The 24,783-nt window shown below is 40.2% G+C and overlaps 1 protein-coding gene across 1 annotated transcript; it reads left to right on the forward strand.

Annotated features, from left to right (window-relative positions):
* The first annotated feature begins 1,117 nt into the window (after positions 1-1,117).
* LOC142494674 (uncharacterized) lies at positions 1,118-13,257 on the forward strand. Its single transcript, XM_075599107.1, has 4 exons — positions 1,118-1,188; positions 8,297-8,496; positions 11,706-11,783; positions 12,148-13,257. Exons 1-4 carry the CDS (start codon positions 1,118-1,120, stop codon positions 13,251-13,253), a joined length of 1,455 nt encoding a protein of 484 aa, XP_075455222.1. The 3' UTR covers positions 13,254-13,257.
* The last annotated feature ends 11,526 nt before the right edge of the window (positions 13,258-24,783 follow it).

Here is a 24,783-nt window from a genome sequence, read left to right on the forward strand (position 1 = left end):
GGACTTATAAAAGCTTAATTATTAACTTGCATCAGTTTACTTGTGTGCGTGCACATTGTTAACCGTTATGGTATTTGGCCGGACATAGGGCGAACTTGTGACGTGAGGGGGCGTGTTCAGATGTTAAGGGGGGCGTGTAAAATGATAACTGTATATTGAAACACATAACAAGGCAGCGGGGACACTAATGTGTGTGTCACATGCGCGTGGGGGGGGGTTGCTTGGGTGTTTAGTGCGTGCTAAGTGAGACATGCAGTATGTGAGTGAGATAGTGATATAGCGAAGTGAGGGGGCGTGATCATGCATGTCCGTTGCCGTGCCCATTACATGACGCCACAGAGTCGCATTTACTGTGAGAGATGACGCTGGGGGCGTGGCCACGCATCTGTATAACAAACCCAGTCACCATCAGAGCGCACGGGTCTGCGTGCGCTGTGCTATGAAGGGGCGCCCCCCCCAGTCCGCCCGGTCCAAGTCCCTACCTTGGCGCGCACCTTTAAACAGTGGTGCGCGGCAGCTTTTTAGGGAGGCAGGGAAATTTAAAGTTCACATCTGCGACGGAAGCGTGTCCACGTTGCCGGCGGCGCTTCAGCCAATAAGGGCAAACCACAAGCGGAACGTCATGGCCACGCCCCCGCAAACTAAAAGCCACACCCCCTCCCGTCGTAAACCTTCCCTCTCCACCCAGACCGCGCATTGCGCTGTACCGCTGTGCACGCGCCGCCCCCCGCCGGAGGCGCGTGTGACAGTCAAGACTGGGGACTCAGGCTTCTAAAATAAATGTTCCACACTTTCAATTAACCACTGCGCATGCTCATTCAGTGTGAATGGCCATGAAGTGCGTAGCAACATTGAGTTGCGCTGTTCAGACGCACAGCGCAGCCAGCGCCATGCACGCAAACATCACTGTTTACACTAATGTAATTAGAAAAATTTGTTCAAAAATTGTAACACAGCTGCCATGTTATATGTGCACGTACACATGTACATGTCCATAAGTCACTGGTGCCATGTGTTACAGAGCCCTATGCACACACATGCAAGCAGTATGCAAGTCCCTGTGACCGCATCATACCAGTACTTGTAATGGAACAATATGTGTAGCTTATGCGTGAACATGGACAGTGATGAACATGATATTACAACATATTCTGAATATAATAAAGATTCTGATACAAATGTACAAAAGTCTGTTCTTTGTATTTCAGAAACATGAATGTTACATGGACTCACAATCAATGCATGTTCCAGTCAAGACAAACAGAGTTTGGTGATTTTTGACAGCTGACATTTTTCAACAATGGTCCTATGTTTGAAAGCAATGATGCTTATGCTATTGTGAAGCTTATTTGTGCTTTTAGTAATTGTAACATCATGAAATTGTTATAATTTGTTTTCTTACATGTAGTTCTTGCTAACATTAATGATATGTAGAATATAAACACATATAAATGTCTAAATATGTTTTAATATGTTTCTGTTAACTTATGTTAACGACATGTATTAGCAAAGCTTACATGACCTATACATTATTTTTTACTTGCACATATAGCATTACCTGTAACTAATCATGACTATTTTTTATTTCTAACATGATGGTTCTACTTAAATCTATAATATAAGGAGACCATTACCTTTTCTTATGCATATTGGACTAGTACATAATTTTAGTTATAATTATGCAATACTATTTGCTAATATTGAACATTACACATGACACAATGTAACATTTGCCAGATGATATTATACAACACACATTAGGTATTGTGTTACACTATTTGAACATAAATTAAAACTTACATAGTAAGAATATACATACCATATCAAGATGTGGTTGACCAAAATACACAGATGTTTAATGAGGAGGAGGATAAGAAACACTAGCCTATGATGAAAAAAAAACTGTGACATTATGAAAACACACATTCATGGCAGAATGTCATACTATCCATACATATGTTGTTGGTTACCTGAGAAATAGGTGTCGATCACATTCTGACGTGTTTCAACACCACTGGCTGTCTGCTCATTGTCACCTGCAGCTATTAGGGGATGTTGTTCGTCAAGCCCCTCCCCAATGTCGCCTTCTAGGTTATGACTCAATGCAATATTGTGCAGAATGCAGCAACAAATTACAATGTCAGAAACCTTCTCAGGCTTATACTTTAATGCGCCGCAAGTTTTATCTAAACACCTGAACCTACTTTTCAAAAGTCCAAATGTACGCTCGATAACTGACCGAGTGGATATGTGCGCAACATTATATTTGTCCTCTGCAGGGGATTGCGGATTAGCCAATGGTGTCAAAAGCCACGTTCGGATACCGTACCCTGAGTCACCTAAAATACAACGTACAAATTAATATAGAGAGTAAACATTTTCATAATGTTGTCACATCGTTTTTAAGGTCAATTTGTTATATTATTGTCGGCTACTATTCCACAATTGTACTTTTCATGTCACATGTGTGAGATGATATGTAATCATGGACATATATCATCTTCACACAAACCATTTTGACACCTATAATAAGTAGTTACACAATCATATGTAGTATATGTAAAATTAGCATTCAGTATATAAATAAAAGTATTCTAGGAATATGTGACATCATATCTTTACAACAACACATGTATTCATGACCACTTTTGCTGTACTGTTATTGTGGGTGTGGTTGTAGGTGTCCATATTATCACTTAAATATAGCATGCTTTATTATGAGAATGACACAATTAAAACAGGACAATCATTACTGCACCGACACACTTTATTCGAGCAAATACCCGGTATGTACCTGGCAGATACCTGGAATGCGCCGCTCCTCACCTCTGACAAGCCCCGTTGCATTTGCCTTCCCAGCCTGGGTTCATGCCTGGCTGATGGGCGGCTGATCTGTTAAATGATAATGATTAGGATTTAATAGGCTGCAATGCTTCGCGTGTCTACCTGATGGCATAAATTCATGAATTGTAATGCAGTATATATATATGTACTGTGCAGTATTGCAGCCAGCGGGAATAAAATGCTTCAATCCCTGCCGGAAAATAACTCAATGCACTCGGGCAGAAAACAGTCACAAACCTCAATACACCCGGGTATACCCGAATTCGTGGGACTAGCCAAGCTCGAATAAAGTGTGTCGCCAGTGTATGTGCAATGTAAGTTACCATTATCCGAAACAAATGTTGTCACATTGAACTATTATAAACAGAAGCAATAAAAATAGATGACATATGTATGTTAGCACTTCACAATATGTACTCACCCACCAGCCAACCATGCCCAAAATGCCCATTTTCAAAAGCATGGAAAACTGATGAGTTTCTAAGGATATATGAATCATGGCTGGAACCACAGAATCTGGCTACAACATTCATTATCTTCATCGTAGCATCGCATACCACCTGCACATTCAGGGAATGGTAGTGTTTTCTATTACGGTATGCATGCTCACTCTGACTAGGCGGGATCAAGGCAACATGTGTGCAATCGATGGCCCCCATCACACATGGCATCCCTGCTATGTTATAGAAGCCATTTCTGACTTCCAGCCACTCTGTCTGGTCACTAGGAAAATTAATATAATTCCTAGCGCGTCTAGTCAGTGCACATAGAAACTGGCTAAAGGCCCGCGAGAATGATGACTGCGACACCCCGCCCACTATGCCCACAGTTGTTTGAAAAGACGCAGAAGCCAAAAAATGTAATGAGCACAGCATTTTAACAAGACCAGGGACTGCACGACCTCTGCTTGTTACACTATCCAAATCTGGTCTTAGTTCTTCGTAAAGAGCTAAGATTGCTGCTGAACTCAATCTATAACGACTTCTTATCTCCTCCTCACTCATCCCATCTAAAAGTGTCCTTTCACGGTACACACGTGGACGGACTAACAACACCTGTCTCCTGTGTCTTCTCCTCCTATCCCTCTCCTGTCCCTCTCCTATCACTATCACATCCTGTCTATTTTGAGCCTCCTGCAAAAGAACCATCCGCCTTCTCATCTGCAAATGTCTGCTTAGCATATCCATGTCGACGTCACAAGGAGGGTTGATTGTTCCTCCTTTAAATACATATGTGATTATGTCAGGTGTCAGATGTCAATTAACATGTTGACTACATATAATTTGAGTATTAAAACTAATTACTGTTGTTAAACAATGAGTAACTGTTCATATGCACATAAAAACATGCCACTACTATAATGATCTATGTATGCTAATGACTACACCAAATGTTTAAGTACAACCTTACCACACAATCAAAATCCATTCAATTGCTATGTACACAAGTGTGTGCAATGAAATGTGTTAACAATCATTTTGACACATATATGACAGCACATAGTACGATGAAGGTGTTTATTAGCAATCATTTGAAACATGAACACACTTGATTGTGGTTCACATATGATCAAGTGAAATAACAACAACAACATTAACATATCCATATCCATATCTCAGATGTGAATGTTTTGGTGTGTGAAGAACTGTAGGAACATGCAAGTGTAGCAGTACATTGTGTAATACAAAATCATGGAATTTCCTTGTGTGAACATCATTGGTAACACGATTGTTTAAGTACTAAAGATAGTTTTATTCAACATAAAACATGTCAATATTAAATACATGCATAATGTGTGACTTCACACATGCTTTCCACATTACAATCATAATGAAACACATGCAAACATTAAGTCATATGTACTTGCTATGACTATTATGTATTTGATGTATGTTAACTATATAAAAAAATTTTTTAACCCATGAGGCATCTTATATGAAGTGTTCCTTTAAGACAGTAGCCAAATTTGTAACATGAATAACACATTGATCTATTCTTTAATTATTCATAGCAGAAAAATAAATTTTTGCAAATACATTATAACCGGTAAAGGTAACACTATTCTGACAAATACATGAAGTACTTAATGTAAATAATCATGTTTTTAAAACACAGCACAATAAGAAATACAAAGTTATATGTGTTAGCCCCATTGACATCATGCTAACATAATATATATCAAGAAACATTTTTTTTCTAAGTGCCCATCCGCCGCTCATCCGCTGCCTCTGAGCAGCAACTTGCCATCTTTTTCTTGCGTGGCTGATCCACCAGCAAAACGGTATTCTCGCCAGGCGAATAGCTCCGCTTAGCTACTCGCCTCTACTAGAATACAGGGTGGCTGAAAAAGTTGGATTTTTAGGCGTAAAGTGCCTTCTCGCCCCGGCACCGGCGGAAAAAATTAAACCGCCAGCCAAACTGGCGGTTTGGTTGAATCTCGCCACTTTCTGGCCCCTTTCTGAATACGGATAGGCTTTTTTGGCGGAAAAGTGGCGAGAAGTGCCTTTTCGCCGCTTACTGCATGAACCCCTAAAGAACTTATAATTTTTGGATTTTCTAACTAATAGTTCTAAGTGGATGCACCTGTTATACTAGGGTGGACATTAGAAGATCTTTAAGATTGTTACCCATGTATATGCAAATAAAATATATGTATGCTTAATCATTTTGCAAGTAACAAGTGTTTGTTTTAACCGGCTCCTATTAGGGCATTTTTTTGATTAAGTTTTATGAGTTTAAATGTTATTTGGTTTATTTATTACCCACGTGGGATAATTTCACATTTGTATTTTATTTTCAGAACTATTAGGTTTTTGATATTATTAAAAGTATATTTGTAAACTGGCCCTCCAAGAGTTAAAAAAAACAAAGGAGAATTTATATGTGTAGCCATGTGTAAGATTGGTGTACGTATCACTTTCTCATGCTGGCAATAAACCTGGTAAGTATGCAGGATTGCCTGCAACAATCAATGGAGGTTTGCCCTCAAACCCTGGTGATGTGTCATATGTCCCCAAAGGAAGTGACAACATGCATTGTGCCCACACTTAGTGGTACAGAGCAGGTTTGTTCTCTGGAGGGTGATATAAGACACAGCACTGCCTAAAGTTAGAAGTTCAGTTTCCTGTTGTTGTGCTGCCTCTGTTCAGTGAGAGGCACGTGAAGGTTTGCAACAGTGTTGCAGTGTCTCCTGCTAGCTGTGAGTCAGTGAGCAGACGCAGCACATTGAGCAGAGTTAGAGGAGCTGACAGAGTTAGAGCAGCTCAAGAGAGAGACCGAGCAGCTCAAGAGAGAAGAGGTGGAAAGCAGATCTATTAGGGAGAAGGGACCTTCCTAATGGAGTGCTGCAAAGAGATGAGTGGCTGAGCTGTTATCTGTGAGGGGCAGCTTGCCCATACCATGCAAATAAAGATGCCCTGTTCAAAGAAACCCCCACTGTGTGAGTGTGAGATTACTCAACAGTGGATGGCACCACAAGAAAGGAATTCCTCACCAGGACCATCTCCCTGCGGAAGCACAGATCCTGATGAGGTGGAGGCGCTGCACATGAAGTAAGTTGGACTCGCACCCACTACCTCAGCTACCTGTCCTGATGATATCCCCTAATACCACCAAGCGGGAGACTCAGGAGTCCTGTTACCTACAGGTGCACCACCAGACACGATCACGTAATGGGGACTGGTTAGACCACACGGGCCAATGTGAGATTGGGTGGGTGAGACTAGGGGGAACACCCGTCACATATGTATCCAGGAAACCCACTTCAACACCCCAGATCCACCTAACACATTCAAACACACCTTCCCCCAAGCGTTCTTTGCATCCTCCCCAAGCAAGAAACGAGGTGTAGCCATTCTGATCAAGACTAACATACCTTTCGCCCCAACAAAGGTAACAAAAGATCCGGAAGGACGTTATCTATTACTACAAGGTACCCTGTCAGGATCCCCCATCTCCATATTGAATATATATGCCCCTAATGACAACCAAATCCAGTTTCTCCAGAATCTACTTAGTTCGCTAGTCCAGGCGGCTCTCTCCTCGCTACTGCTAGCTGGAGGCGCCAACATGGTCCTTTGCCCAGACCAAGATAAATCCACTCTGCCCACGACACCACACACCGCTCAGACACAGAAAAAGGCCAAAAAATTCCGTGAGATTCTTCAAAACTACTCACAGACAGATATCTGGAGGGCCCAGCACGCAGGCCAGAGGGACTACACGTTCTTTTCAGCTCCTCATCAGTCTTACTCGCGGATCAACTACTTTCTGGGAACCAATAATGTTCTCCAGGCATCCTCCCACACCACCATAGGCCCAATTACCTGGTCAGACCACGCCCCTGTCGAACTCACCCTCTCTCTACCTTTCCTCAAAAGCTCTGAGTACAAGTGGAAACTGAATGATTCCCTCCTTAACGACCCCCTAGTGGTTAAATCAATTAAACAAAAACTAAACACCTTCTTCCAAATAAATAGCGGTTCGGTCTCAACAGCAGCAATGCTCTGGGAAGCGCACAAAGCTACCATCAGTGGAGACCTCATATCTCTAGCCTCCCACAGAAGAAAGTGAAACTTAAAGAGCAAAAAGAACTCACAGAGAGGATCCTGGCCCTAGAACTCTAACATAAGCATACCCCATCAAAAAAAGTGTTTAGAACACTAGACAAAACAAGGGCAGAGCTTAAACCACTGCAGCTTGACGAGGTAGAGAGGGCGCTGAAATAGACTAACCAAAAGTTCTATGACAGGGGCAAGAAAGCAGAGAAACTCCTGGCCTCAAAACTCAGAGGCGTTAAAGCCAAAGCCCAGATCACAAAAATATGCACCAGAAATGGGCGAATATCCTATAATGAAAAAGAAATAGCGCAGGAATTTGCAAAATTCTATGAAGAACTTTGCAACCTCCACCCCCAGGACCAGGACAGCGCCAAAATAGCCACAGAATACCTAACCCAATGCAATCTCCCATCCCTATCAGCGGAAGAGCTCGAGTTCCTTTATCAGAAAATAACCCAGGAAGAGCTGTCCCAAGCCATTAGCTCTCTCAAAATAGCTAAAACACCGGGCCCAGATGGGTTCACTAATGCATATTATAAAAAGTTCGCAGCATCCCTCTCCCCCTACCTACTGGATATGCTCAATTCTTTCTTAAAAGGTGAACCAATCCCAGGTACTATTTCGGCCGCCAACCTTGCCATCATCCACAAGGAAGGAAGGGATCCGCTAAAATGCGGTAGCTATAGACCGATCTCCCTACTCAACACAGACCTCAAGCTTTTCAGCAAGATCCTAGCAAACAGGCTGAACCCTATTGATAATGTGTATATCAAGGGGGGACTCCATTTTGTTTGCTATATAACCATTTTTCTATAACCATTATGTACTAACATTTTAGTTCTCAGAAACTAACTAAATGCCAAATGTCATACGTAATTGTCTGTTCAAGTTAGATGTGAGAAAGTGACCTCTCACCCACTTAATGCCAAAATGAACTATGTTTGTTCAGACTTATTTAGCTCTGAAGAAACAGGAAATGTCGCCAGCCATGCTGAGCATGACTTTCTCGAATGTCTTACACAATATACTGTCCTGGAGAATGACATTTCCTTCAACTGCCTCCAAACTTGGTACTCAGGCCACTTCCCAGATCGTAAACTGTCTAACTGTCATTTGCTGAGGTAGACAGACTATGGGCCTCATGCAGTAAGCGTCGATTAAGTGAAATCGGCAAGCTTACCGATTAGTCATGTTAATGGCGATTTTTCCTCTCCGTATGCAGTAAGTGCCGAATACATTCAAAATCAACCCGAAAACAAATCCGCCCACTCTCACGATGATTAGCCGATCACACACAGGTGTATCGGCGTGCGTGGCGGGGTGCTGATAGGTTGCCCAATCACAAATCTTGCTGAATCAGGCGAAACAAGCATGTTTTGGATTGCGCGCCATATTTAAAGGCAACGTGTACTGCTAATCATTCTCTGTGTTGTTGGGAGTGAGAGAGAGAGAGACGCACAGAGCTGGCTGATTGAACATTTGCATATTGACGGAGAGACTTGTTGTGTATTGGGTGAGCTTTGTCCATTGTTGTTTTGTTTACATCTTTGTCTTGTTTTATATGTGGAAGTGTTTCGTGTGATTGGCTGTACATTTATTGTCTGTTTTTTGTGAGTGCTGGAAGTATGCCCGCAAAGCGTGGGAAGAGTGATGCTGGTGGGAGTGGGAGTGCTACTCGTGCGAGTACGCGTCGGAGTGAACGTACTGTTCAGGGGAGTGATGTTGCTGGTGCACCGAGTGGTGTTGCTGGGAGTGGGAGTGTTGTTGCTGGGAGTGGGAGTGCTGTTGCTGGGAGTGGGAGTGCTGTTGCTGGGAGTGGGAGTGCTGTTGCTGTGAGTGGGAGTGTTGTTGCTGTGAGTGGGAGTGTTGTTGCTGGGAGTGGGAGTGCTGTTGCTGGGAGTGGGAGTGCTGGTGCTAGGAGTGGGAGTGCTGGTGCTAGGAGTGGGAGTGCTGGTGCTAGGAGTGGGAGTGCTGGTGCTAGGAGTGGGAGTGCTGGTGCTGTGAGTGCTGCTGGTGGCGCAGTTGCTGATGGGGTGGATGGTGGTGGCGTGCTTGCTGGTGGGCAGCTTTTGGAGGCTCTTCCATTGGAACAAGGAGAGTCCAGTCAGCACCAGCCAAGCTCTGACCCTAAACCTGCTCGGAAGAAACGTGTGGAGAAGCCACGTAATCCTCGCTTCAATGACCAGGAAAATACAGCTCTTGTCACTGGCATTCTGGAGCACTATGACAGTATATATGGACATTTACTAGGTAAGTGTACCTTTACATTTATTATTCAAATACATGTGATCCTAGGTCATCTGAGTTTTGTTCATATGCAAATATGGGTTCAGAATATCTTTCTATGTTAATTAGTCTGGAAACACAGCTTTTTATCATGCCTTACAAGGACAACTAAACACAGGCGGTCAATTTGCCATAACTGCATACAATATGAATGCAACCTTGCTTACATGTATAGGTTTAGTAGTGAATGCTCATGTGCTTCACATATTACACATAAAACAGCATGTTTGCTATCTCTTGGAACAGCTAGCAGTGTAGGAAACTGGTGCTTCTATTATTATTCATTTACCTCATATATTTTATATGTTTTTCAAGGGCGGACAAGTTCAGCAAGCAGAAAAGAAATGTGGGACACAATAGTCATTGGTGTCAATGCGTGTGGGAATCATGTGAGGGACAAGCGGAATTGTCACAAGAGATTTGATGATATTAGGTCCAAATTGAAAAAGAAAATACAACACCAACGCGTGCATGCTACTGGCACTGGAGGTGGGCCGACACCACAACGTCTCATATTAAGTCCATTGGAGGAGCTGCTTTGGGCAAAATTACTTCCCGTCGTCGTGGAAGGCTTACCTGGTGACCGTGATATAGGAATTTATCCCTCACAATTTCCACCAGGTGAGAAATATTAATGTACTAGGCGTGTCGTTGCTTACAGTTATTTTGCATATTTACACTGCTTTTTATACTGTCTTCACAATATAAGCATACCTGCATCTATATATGTATATGTCTGATTCTGTATATATATATATCTCAAAATAGACATATATGTTGTAGTCCTACTAAAAGCAGTAACTAATATAGCACGTGCCATTGTGTGCTCATTTACATGTGAATTCCCAAAATGCATTGCTGCAGTGGAAGCAATTGATGGTGGGCGAAGATGGGGAACAACAGGGTAGTACACATGTGTAACACATGTTAATCAGAAATTATTACTAGCTACAGGTACAGAACATAAATATGTAGAATATTATTGTGTATTTTATTTAATGTACTCCGACAAACATGACATTACTGCCTATTTTAAGCATGCATCAAATATATTGCATGCAACGGCCTACAAACATCACTTGCACTAACACATCTATAGTTGTTTATGAAAAGGTCCATTTTTGCTTTAAGTCATATACAGACAGCATAATGAGGCACACGTATCATATTTTATGTCATTGTTTTCATAACTTAAAAACTGCACACGACTATTTAGCTCATCTACCATTGTGTTAAAGCAGCTGCAATTAATATCTCATCACAGCATACACTTCAACAGAGGGGGTGGGGTTCAGCACACACACTAATTACAGCCTCATTTTAGGGTCAACTTAGTTCACACCATTTTCACCTGTTTCAAGTAATTGAAAGGTGTGGCTGATTAGGCTTTTTGGGGAAGGGAATACCGTTCTTACAACCTGACTAGCACAACTGAAGTTAATCACACTCATTTGAAAGCTTCACTTTAGCTACTAAATGCCCCAACAACTCATTACTTATCAAAGCGTACGTCACACATTAGTTCACTCATATCTATAGTTGAACTACTATCAATGACATATTATCACACACAGCATGTGTTGTCTTGTTGAGTCACAGCCACATTCAGGTGTGCCACATCTTATATTAATGTACCACACATATCCTCTACCAAAAACAACACTTTTTGCAATATGACCACCTTCATGATAACCATTGTGAATGGTCATCTCATGATAGTTATGTACATTATGATACTGATATCACTACACAACATATGATTTTTATGTACAAATTTTATCTATTTATCCTCACGCATTACTGCAGAAACATAGTATGTTTTATGTTAGGGAACTCAAAAGTTCTAAGTACACAGGCATGTACATTGTTATTACAACTATTTATGTTCACTTTCACACACACATTTTGGGTTAAGGAAATGATGCTGTTAGGTACTCATAAATACAGAACATACAATAACTGTTTGTTCAATATTTACACATGTAAATGTAAAACTTATGTTATTGTTATATATAGTTGCCCCTGAAGGACATGTGTCACCTGAGAGGGAACAAGTGTCTTCACCTGGGTCAGCCAGCTCAACACACCTAGAAGGTGAGTGTATCAGTTGGTGGCCATATAATATGTGCTCTTCTATATGTTATGTTGTCATGTTCATTAATTGTTTTGCACATGTTCTTTAAATACGATTACTTAGTGTATGTGAAAATGAAGTGTAAGCCAACATGTATTGTGTTAGTGATGTTAACTATCATGTAGGAGTTGTGAGTTTACAGCAAGTTTTCATTCACTCATATTTCATACTGAGTCCAAACATTATTCTTAAGTCAAGGTAGTTTTAATGTGAGGTTATAAAACGTATGGAAACATGTTAGTTGTTTCTTTTGACACAGTAGAATTACATAGTAACACAGCAGAGATTAACATGCCATTTAATAATGTGTACATTTATTTGTAGAACATGATGAAGAGGATTATGATGATGATGATGATGATGATGATGATGATGATGATGATGCCGCCGCCGCCGCCATAGACACACAAATACAAGCAAGTGACCATGAAGAGGTTCCAATTGAAACTGTTTTACCGCCAAAACGTCCAGCAAATACCACATATGATGCAATTGTAGCTTCTGAGGGAAAAAATGTGGAAGCAGAAAATCGTCGCCATTCTGACCTGATGACAGTGCTGGAAAGGATGATTGCACTGCAGGAAGAAACAGTTTCACAATTGGCACATCTCCACAGAGTCTTCATTGAAGTGCCTAAACAGTTGCAAAAAATCAACACCTCATTCGAAGCATTAGTTGTTCAGCAAACACAAGCTAATTACTGGAGAATGACTAATGTACCACAATTCAACACCTCACAGGCAGGATCTGTTCATGCAGGTCAGTTTTCACCACATTCATCTGATATTCATTCACCAGGCCCAAATGTTACCGGTCAAGTAGCAGACATTGCTGTGCAGGTTCCTGATGACATCCTACCGCTGCCATCTGTACAAATTCAGCAGCAGACACCTACAAAGGAGGCGACAAAAACAAAACAAGACACACATGAAACAGACCAACCATCACTTGTGCAGTGTCTACCAACTTGCTCACATGTGTCAGTGGGCACAAGCCCTGTCCGTGAACAGTCACTACCCAAAAGCCCTGTAGGTGAGTCACTGCCCAAAAGCCCTGTAGGTGAATCGCTGCCCAAAAGCCCTGTAGGTGAATCGCTGCCCAAAAGCCCTGTAGGTGAATCACTGCCCAAAAGCCCTGTAGGTGAGTCACTGGCCACAAGCCCTGTAGGTGAGTCACTGGCCACAAGCCCTGTAGGTGAACAGTCACTACCCAAAAGCCCTGTAGGTGAGTCACTGCCCAAAAGCCCTGTAGGTGAATCACTGCCCAAAAGCCCTGTAGGTGAGTCACTGGCCACAAGCCCTGCCCGTGAAGTGCCAGAGGCCACTCAAAGTGGCTCTGTTGTGCCTAAAGTTGGTGGCAAAAGAAAAAGGAAAATTCAAGAGACAACAAGCAGGCCTGTTACTCGCTCGCAAAAGGAACAAAAAAAATAAATGTTATAATTAACAAAATATGTCTTTGGCCTTGTTTTGTTGACTTCAGATTATCTAATTACTATTGTATGTATGCTGAAGACTGTGTTGTTTCCAAACTTTCAAGTATGTTCTTGTACACGTGAAGATTTGGAAATGTTAACACTCCTAATTAATGAATAGTGTTATAAATATTTATGTTTTAATCGTCTGTTCAGTAATGGTCCACCAGGAGCCAGTTGCTAAGTTTAGAGAAGCTGCCATTGACTTTGCAGCAAAACATTGCATTTGGGTGTGTTAATTGATGTAATCATTGCATGTGCATATTATTTTCATGCAATTATAAAAGCACCTATTTAACTGCAAACATCTTTCTTGTACGTGTACAGCAGGATTTTGTGTTAAATATTACTTACCTTTGGTGGCCATTGTAATGTTGTCCTTTAATCATTTATGTGTTCTTGTTTCAAGAACATCTCTGAATTTATACTAAAATATATGTAGTATGTATTGATATATGCACACACACACACACAGACACACACTGTGTGTGTGTGTGTGTGTGTGTGTGTGTGTGTGTGTATATATAGTACTATCTAAACTGGTATAGATGTATTTACAAAAAACATACACTTCATGCTTCCTTGTGAAAACACACTATTTTAATAATACAGGCCTAATGTTTGACAAATATACTAAGTGTGAGCCTCTAACATTATTGGGTGCAAACAAATGTTTATTACTTAATTCACTCATGTTTATCACCATTTAAATAGGTTTCATACAAGGCCTACTTACTGCCATCAATATGTTGTGTGTACTCCTGCAATATAAAAAAAAAAAAAAACAATATATATATATATATATATATATATATATATATATATATATATATATATATATATATATATATATATATATATATATACATATATACATATATATATATACACACACACACACACACACACTATACATATAGTACAATATACACTTTATATATATATATATATATATATATTTTTTTTTATGAGAGAGATATATTTATATATATATAGATACACACGTATTTAAACTCATGCAGACAGGTAGTTAACCAGAAGTTCAAATACACACAGAAATGTATGTGGGAAAAAAACATTTCATTTTGCAGGTGTGTATATTTACTGATATGGCTGTCTAAGCACTATTTTCACACAGTGCTCTTTGTTATTTTTCTAGAAAACTCAATGTTACTGAAATAAAAGTGTAGGAATGTTTTCACAAACGAGATAAAAAAATGATACATGTTTTTCCCACATTCGCCTATCACTAACCACTAAAGTTAAACCAATTAAAAGGACACATCCAATTGGCGTTTGAAATAAGGAGTAAAAGTAGTTACTTTTGTTGACCTTGAAAACGAAATACAGGAATTTGTTAGCCATTGAGCAGAATCACTTTGATGAGCAAAGAAGACAGAACTGCACACATCTTTTGTGCTACTCTGACATGGCTGATGAATTCGTTAACCATATGAATCCCCTCTTAGGTTATAAGTACATGGTTTCAGAAGCAATTTTGAACAGTCGCGGACACAAAGCAAGCACACGCCAAATCTATGATTTGATTCGAGCTAAATATCCTTATTACCAAGACCGTAGGCATGCGCGGAATTTTAATTCCTCAATAAGATTCACTTTATCAACTAATGACTTTTTTGAACGTGTGCAGGATAAGCTAGAACACACCTATGGTTTCTGGAAGATTGCAAAGGAAAAGCATTTTACCCTGAAAGAGGGCACATATATTGTTGTGAAAGGCATATTTATTCCTAATGCCAATAGCAATGGATCCGCTACTACTGTTCCGTGTGAATCGATACCTGCTGCAATATCTGCACCCTCCATTCCTGAAACCCACATTGTACAACAACAAAAGTACTATGATTATGTACCAAGCCTTTCAGCTGAAAATGCATTGGAATGGGAACCCGAAGAAATGAACCTACCTCCCGACCAATTGTTTGAAGAAAGCAGTGGCGATTCCTATGAGCGCTTCATGGAGGAGATGTGTGTCATACTGGATTCAGCGGGTGGGTCAAGCGTGGATGAAAATGCCTTGCATTTCTGGAGCGAGCAGTTGCAGCCAGACGAAGAGTTAATTCTAGAAGAATGGTAAATATAACAACCGTTATGCGTTGACTGTGCGTTTAAATGTTTTTTTTTTATTTTTTTTTAACCACCATTTTCCCTTTCAATGCGTGGATACAGCGTAACATTGCAGACTGCATAACATGTAGCGATCACAAAGAAATTGTTGCCGAATACAATATAGTATAACCAGAAAGAGTAGTACACATTGCTGACGGAATAAATATACGTACTTTCCTATCCCTTTAACCATATTAGCAACATTTTAACATAACTATAACACATACCTGTTTTGTTATCATGCAACATTTAAAAGCGGGTCCCCCACGTATGACGTGGGACCCTTGTCATGGCCCAAGGCGTCCTTAAAAAGGATTACGGAAGTAAGTCCCGCCCCCAAGCGACGTGCGCGCCTCAAAGCCTATTGGCTGCCATGTTTTGTTATAGTAACGGTAACTGCAGTGTGTCATGTGTGCGGCTCAGTGTTTGTAGGCGTCAACTGGGCGTTAGCCGAATGTTAATTGAGTGGGAGGAGTGTTAGCGTGCGTTTCACGCTGGTTTAACATGACGTCACACGTATTGCATTTGCGCATTGTGTTATCGGCCGTCCTTTCTGTCCAAACACGTCTGTTTAAAAAGAATACAGATGTACTCGTTTAGAACGAATGTAGTTTCGTATTCATTGTATTTGAAATAAAGATTTTATGTTTAATGGTATTTCCAAGATGTATTGAACGCACAACGTACGCTTTGTTTTGCGCATGCGCTAACAGTTAGTGCAGCCAAGCGTGAAGTGCGTGCGCACACTAAGATGTGCGCGCACATTTTTCAGTATACAGGCAACGTTCACTTCATATACATAGTTATGCCTGCTACAAATTTAAAGAAACATTACATACTGATATACACTTGTACTTCTAACATATAAGTGAGTGACGTGTGTATGTACACAATCATATAGAGCTGTGTAACGCGTTGTCACGGATACATATATAGTAAGGTGCCATATTTGACCATCATGTGTTTGCTGTATTTCAGAGATGTCAGGGAAGATACAATCGGATCAATGTATGATTTCAGAAGAGTCTACCTTTATATGAGATGATTGTGAGGAGGAGTCACCGACTACTATACTACATATGGAACTAATTTTATATTGCTTGCAGCGCTTATTAACAAACAATTAAAAATGTGAAAACCTTATGCCTATATTGCATAAGCACTTAATTAACATAATGATGTTGCAAAATAGTGCCTCATGAATTTTTATTGAGTGTTCTTTAATGACTACTATCATTTTATGGCATGGTGTGTTTTATATATAACAACCATTCCCACTCTGCTAACACATTTGTGTATTCTATTGTGTAATGGAACGTATGACTGTCGAAACTATGTAACAATAATAATAAGAATAATAATAATTATAATATGAGCATGTTCATGTATAGCGCTGCTAGTTGTACACAGCGCTTTACAGACACATTTTTCAGGCTGAGGTCCCTGGCCCGTGGAACTTACAATTTATTTTTTGGCGCCTGAGGCACAGGGAGATAAAGTGACTTGCCCAAGGTCACAAGGAGCCGACACCGGGAATTGAACCAGACTCCCCTGCTTCAAACTCTCAGTGCCAGTGTGTGTCTTTACTCACTGAGCCACTCCTTCTCCCAATGTAAAGGACACTTACAACCAGCTAGCCATTTATTGTTAAAAATCTCTTGTTACATGGGTATGTTGATAAAATGGTTTGGGACTGTAGCAAATAATGTTATTGGCCAGATGTTGTGGTCCCCTACAATGCATGAAGTTCTGAATATGACATCAACATCATGTAATGAAGTACGTTTCTGTGTATATTTCATTAACCTAACTAACTATAGTTTACTGTGTTTATTAAACGTTATAAAAATACATAGTATAGTCAATATGATGATATAAGCTACCATAATAAAGCTGGTGTTATCATTTGTCGGTGTTATACATGGATCCTACACAAATTGATACAGACACAAACAGTTGTCTTAAAAAGTGTGTCTATGCTAATGTGCACGTGATTGACGTTACAATTGTGAGAATACTTGATAATTATCATCATGATAATGATGAAGTGACGTGATTTATATTCCAAAAATATTACCAACATTGTCATATTGGTAAATTAGAAATGCTAAATGACAGTAACATTAGCGACAAATTTGTCTTCTCTGTTAACAGTTTAACACTTGGTACATGTAGGACACATCCACACACGTGTGACTTATACATACACATGTCACAAATTTAAATTAATGTTGACTATTAATTCCTAGCATTACAAAACACCAACATTGCTAAATATAAGATGTAGTACGCATTGTTGTGATTGCAGGCATTCATGCATGGAGTTTTATGATCAGTCAATTTCATCCGTGATGAATGATCTCCCGTAAGTAAAGAAATAACTACAGTTATCCCCTTGTCTCCAAACACCTCTATATTACATTAATGGAATTTATAAGGAAACATACATAAAATGTGATGAAATGGGAGTAATCATTTTCTAATACAATGCACATGAAAGCTCAAGAGTAGCTAAATGCATATACATGATACAGAAAGTACATATATGTAACATTTGTGTTTAAACCAATATGTTGGGTTTTTACTACAAATAATTATAGGAAGATTGATGTAGGCACATCTTATGAGAGATGTCAGCAAATATACATACCATGATCAGTCATACTGGAGATATAACTATAATGCAAAGGAACAATATATAAATTGCAAACATTGACATGCCATCTTCAGTACCGTAAACAACACAGCAAAGTGTGTATTTGGTGTTAAATGTGCAACACCATGTATATTTCATGACATTCAAAATGTAAATCAGGCTGGTGTACACATCATATGGATGTACATGTTACACTGCACCAATAACATTGTATGTAAGCATACTAGAAGCATGAATGAGTATGGGCATAATATGTGTATTGTGTTAGCATAAGGAACTACACAATGCTAAAATATTAGTGCTTTGTTACCCCAGTTGTATTCACATACACACAACTAAAGTAAAATTGAAGAGGGATTATATAACCTGTGCAACAATAACATACCGGTGCCACATCCCTTTGTGCACACAGCAGAGAGAAGAAAGGTGTGCAACCCATATTCATCTGTGTCCTACCAGAAGGGTATATAAAAAAACATTATTGTTAAGATAACATAATGTAAGTATAAAAGTAGAACTTGGAACATATATGTTTTTACTTACAAGAAAAAAATGAATTGATGAGATTCTGGCGTGTCTGGCCACCACTGGCTGTTTGTTCATTTTCAGCAGCTACATGGGTGGGATGCTCGTCTACCACAGGCTCAGCTAGGTCTGACTGTACATTGTGCCTGAGTGCAACATTGTGCAAAATGCAACAGGCAAGGATAATATCAGACACTTTTTGAGGCTTGTATAGAAGAGCCCCACCAGTTCTGTCCAGACACCTAAATCTGGTCTTGAGTAGGCCAAATGTCCTCTCTATAACAGATCTTGTAGATATATGGGCTGCATTGTACCTGTCCTCTGCTTCAGTTTGAGGGTTTAGCACCGGAGTCAAGAGCCACGGCCTAATTCCGTATCCTGAGTCACCTATAATGAATGTAGCACACATAAGCTGACATTAGTGATCAAATTGTACAATGCCAACATTCCTAAATAAAAATGTGTTTTGTGTTAGAACATGTAAATGTGTACTCACCCAGCAGCCAACCATGTTCAAAATGTCCCTCTTCGAACGCATGGAAGACTGAAGAGTTCCTCAGGATAGAGGAATCGTGACTGGAACCAGGGAATTTGGGTACCACATGCATTATCCTCATCGTCGCATCACATACCACCTGTACATTGAGTGAATGGTAGTGCTTACGATTGCGGTACACATGCTCACTCTGACTAGGTGCAATCAAAGCAACATGTGTGCAATCGATTGCACCCAGCACACATGGTATCCCTGCTATATTATAAAAGCCAGTCCTGACTTCCAGCCACTCTGTCGCCTCTGTAGGAAAATGAATATAATTCCTAGCGCGTCTATTGAGTGCATAGAGAAACTGGGTCAAGGCCCGCGAGAATGTAGATTGCGAGACCCCGCCCACTATGCCCACAGTTGTCTGGTAGGACGCGGAAGCAAGATAATGTAATGAGCACAGCATTTTAACAAGCCCAGGGACTGCACGACCTCTGGCTGTGAAAAAATCTAAATCTCCCCTGTCTCCTGATAAAGAGCTAAGATTGCTGCTGAACTCAAACGATAGCGACTTACAATCTCCTCCTCACTCATCCCATCTAACAGGGTTCTCTCCCTGTACAGACGCGGACGAGGCACAACTTGTCTCCTCTGTCTTCTCCTCTGATCTCCTGTCCCTCTCCCTGTCTCTGTCGTATCCGCGTGACTGTCCCTGTCACTGTCACTGTCCCTCGGTGTGTCCCTCCCTTGCCCTATATGATTCTCTTCATCATCAAGCATGTCATAGAAAAGAATGTTCCTCCGTCTCCTAAACAATCTCAACATTTTGAAATGAGTAGCTGTGAATGATCAGGTAATGGGCGTCCTTTAAATAGGTATGTGATGATGTCAGGTGACATAGTAAAATGCAAGGTGTTACATTAACATAATAAAGTACTTCTGTGGCAAGCTGTGTGCAGTTCTTGTTATAAGTATTTGTTGTGTGTATTCTGCAGGGAATGATGATATTTGGCAATGATGTGACGTGAACCTTTGTAGAAACATTGCTTGCAAATAAATAGTTGCATGTGCAATGCATGTAACACTTGTGAACGCAACAGTCAGTCATGTAATTAGGCAAAAAGGCTGAGATTGACGTGGGAAAAGTTTTGTGTAACATGTGTAATTAGGCATGTTATTGTGACATGTTGACAACAATGAATAGTCGTGTGCATATGCATGCATTTGTGTAATGAGGATAGTTGGTATAGAATGAGTTTACAAGGTGTCCCAATGCTGAATTACTGTACATGTGTGTATAAGTTAGGTTGAAGTGCTTGTAATGCTACGGTTACAATGTAAACATGCAATGTGATTGAGCGTCCAATAAGTGACGTCATGAAAATAGGGACGACCCAAACCTAGATGTAAACATGAGAATTTAGATGTACATGAACGTTTAAAGATGCGTGTCACATTACAAGCATTGTGTAATGTAAAGGAACATGAATATATGGTGTATGTGTGACATGTGTGTCATGTGTAACATCATGTAAATAATTGTCGCTCAGTTCAGTAAAATGTGTGATATGATGTGAGGTTCTCCTTTAAGAGTTGAGTATAGTATTTTCCCTTGGCACATCATCACATGATGAGTAATGTGACCCGCAAATGCTGCAAACATGTAAAAGTATAATGTTATGCAAATAATACACGTCAGCTGTGACACAATGCAGGGAATGCCCCCACACTGTAATGCAAATGACATTTGTATTGTGAGTAATAGAACGTAAACAGTACTATACTGTTATACGTCCCCGCTCCATTGACTCCATTGATGTACAGAAGATTTTTTTTTTCTAAGTGCCGTTCCGGCAGCCTTAGCGATCGTTCTCCCCTCCAAACTGCCAACTTTAGTTGGCGGGAGAAATTGGCCATAACATCTCAATTTCGTAGTGCTGATCAGGCCCGATAAGCTGTTTTTTTTTGTTGAATCCAGCCGATTTAAAAAAGTGGCGATCAGTGGCGAAAACAGACTTATCGGCAGCCGACTGGCCATAACAAAATAATCGGCTCCGAAACCTGGCGAAATCAAGCACTTATCGGCGCTTACTGAATCTCAAACCCAATTTTGCCTATAAAATGGCGATAAATCCCTTATCAACGCTTACTGCATGAGGCCCTATGACTTAAAGAGGAAGTATATTACTCTTATCTGTGTTTTTTCTATGTTCAAGATGGCTATATAAACTGACTGTAAACCCTTTAATAAATGAGAGAACAGTTTTTGACAAAGCTTCACTGGTTGTCTGACTCAATTACTGCCCTCTCCCGAGCTCGTCCGCCATTTTGTTTTTCCAGATATCAGCGCTTTAAGAGTGGGTTTGAAGCCTCCGGAGGTGAATCGATTTAGAGTGGCAGCAGACGTATTCTCACACAGCGACGTTAGAGAATAGGATACTTTCAGATGGTGTCAGATTTGGGACAGAAGCCACAGTGGGTAAGCGTATAAGATATACATTTTATCTGTATATTATCCGTCTGTGTCTCCTTGCCCAAAGAGCCCATAAAGGTTTTAAGGTTTAGAAGTTTTTAGAGTTACCTCTGCACCGAATGATTCAAGGTTAAGGAAAAATATAGAAACACTTGAGTAAGGGACTCAAGGGGAAGTCAGGATTAGATGAATCATTGACTGAGTTATATACAAAGGGTTATAGTCCCTGCTGAGAGAAAGGAAAAAGCGATATATGTGTTTATCTGCTTGAAATACTCTTAAAGTGTCTGTGGAAAAATTGTAATTTTTTTTAAAGGGGGGAGGAGGATTGTAAGGGATTTTTAAGGGATTACTGTATTATTGTGCATGTGCATGTTTTATATATATATATATAAGATAAGATATATAAGATATATAACTGCATAAGTGATAAGTATATAAGTGCATAAGGTTAAGCCTTATTGCTCATATATTTTTACAGTGCAGTGCTTGCTTGATTTTGGTTATTTTAATCAAGTGTGTATTGTATTGTCTAAATGATGGGAATTTCCAACTCCAAAAGTGGCCCTAAGGGAAAAAATGATTGTAAAAAGAGCAAGAAAGTTGTTGACACAGCGTGTAAGACATCTAGGCAGAAACCGACTGTTACACTTATCATTAACAGAGAATATAACCCTGACATAGAAACACCTAAAGATTTTGTCAGTGCATGTACGTCAGATTTTTACACAATTCCCTTTGTGGATAATATGGCCGGATGGTCTGAGAAAATGCAATCTTCCAACCCTTTCCCGAGGGAAGGTAGTTTTGCCCCATTTCACATGACAATGATAAAAGGCTTATGTTTGGGTGGAGATCCTGAATGGCTATGGTTTCAGCCAGATCCCGAGTGGGACATGCATTATATGGCATTATGTGGCCGCATTTGGGTAAAAGTTGCACCTCACATTGATGAGGCTAAACAAAATAATAACCCAAAATCTGATGAGCCAATCTGGCCACCCCCGCCTAATAACCTTACAATGGTGTATTTCTAAGCCCCTAATGCACCCCCACAGGAGTTTTTACCTCCAGATATTTTACCACCACCACCGCAGCCTTGTGTGATGTTACAAGTACCCCCGTATACTCCTATCACACCTGTGCCACTATTTCCTAGTTTGGATCCTACCATGTTGGCAGCTTTATCACACTATGCTGCAAGTCATCACCACAAACCTCCTGCACCCATACGTAGGGAGGACAGTTATGACATTTGCCCACAGCCCTCTCAACCCACATATGGGGAGTTGAGAAACACTGCAGAATCAGAGGTGGTACACCTCTCTGAGTCTGAGCATCATATGTCATCCTCTAGAGGAAGCCCAAAAAGACAGCTTCCCACTGTCGTAAGCCCCACAAGACTTTCATCTCCCGTTTCACCCTCTGTCTCCAGGGAGAGTGAAGGGGAAGATTCTAGTTCGGATTCGTCTCATTCCGACATACCATCACCCACTAGCCGATTGCCTTTAAGTAAACTTAAAGAAACCACTGCTTCAGCAGCTTCAGTGACGTCTGAGTCATCTGCAGGAGCCAGCAATAATAGAGTTAAGGAGTTTTGTGCTTCTGTAAGGGTACTGACTGAGGAATTCAAGGAATTTAAAGACATATTGACTGATTCATTTGCAATAACATCACCACCCGCACATGATAGCAAACCTGTTATTGCAACACCGCAATCATCCATTCTCACACCTAGAAATACTACTAGGAAAAATGCGATCCGCACTGCTAAAAAACGCGAATATGAAGCATTGTTAGCTGACACTTTAGCTGATTCAATAATCAACTAGAACACGGCAGGCATCACAAATAAGGGAACAAGCTGACACACAGGATTGTGCTGAAGCGGAGGTTGATTTAGCATTGCCGTTTATGACTTTAGGAGATGATATTTCGATACACTCTGTAGACACCACATTAATGGAATCATGGGCTAAGGGCTGCCCGGATCCTTTTAAAAATCCAAGTGGTGCAATTAAATACCTAAAGAAAAGAAGTCAAGGTTATAAATTTACAGGAGGAGATATTAGATTTTGCTTGGATTGTTTGACAGGACATATTGAAGGGTGAAAATCATCAAGAAGCGCAAATCATGTGGAAAATAAAAGAAGACAACAAACTTATGGTGCAGTATTGTGTGAATTCTGTGTGATAAATGGCATTAGTTAGGTGTTCAGAATACTCACAAACGTGAGAGGTATGTAGGCATATAAAGGTTTCTTTAACCCATGGGATGAGGCCAAGTGGTAGGATAGGAACCGCACTGATAATCAGGTAACTGTAGCGATCTGGTACACTTTAACCAGCGGCCCCTTAGAAATAAAATGAACCGGACATAGTGCAGACTGTACATAGAATATTTATAAAAACAAGCAAAATCCAATCAACTCACATGGTGATGGAAAGAAACAAGCGTGTAGATCACAATGTGGATCTCTGCAAGACCGGAAGAGTGGTATCTCAACTGTTCCTCTGTTCTGGTATGCGTGTCACGGATGCGTCTCACCGAGGACCGGAAGTGACGTCATCCGCTTCCAGAGGCTCCGGTTTCGTCTCAGGGCATCACTCTACGCGTTTCACCTTGTAGGTTTCTTCAGGAGTGATTTTCCATAATGTGTGAGCAACTTATATACTCTAATCTCTACTCTCATAGGTGGGGAGTAAATTGGATAATAGAGCACATTTAATTGTGATTGAGATGGCCAAATGTTGCAGGTATAGACATTTAATATATCTAGGTAGATGCAGGTGTTGCAGGTAAAAACATTTAATATATCTAAGTGAACACCTAATTAAAAACATGTTTATACAAAAATATAAAAAATGGCATTAAATAGCCATTGCTAGATAGCCTAAGCTATGAACAAGGTTAAATCTGTTGCATCTGACATATGCACAGACCCAAAAAACCTAAAAATAAAGTACATTTATTACTATCCCTAAACGGACTAAAATGAATAAAATACATTGACGCAAATCTAGTAGACGGAACAAAATCTAATAGAAAGAACAAAATTGAAAAACATAATTAATGAACAAGACAGAAACCATGATAATATTGATGTTATATATGTTATAAAAATGGTTTGAGATCAAATTCCAAATTTAGACCTGAGGGTGCTAGTGTGTTTAACTCAAACATCCAAAATGATTCTCTTTTGAGAAGGGCTGTATTCCTA

This window comes from Ascaphus truei, chromosome 5 (assembly GCF_040206685.1).
Source record: "Ascaphus truei isolate aAscTru1 chromosome 5, aAscTru1.hap1, whole genome shotgun sequence".
NCBI classification, from domain to species: domain Eukaryota; kingdom Metazoa; phylum Chordata; class Amphibia; order Anura; family Ascaphidae; genus Ascaphus; species Ascaphus truei.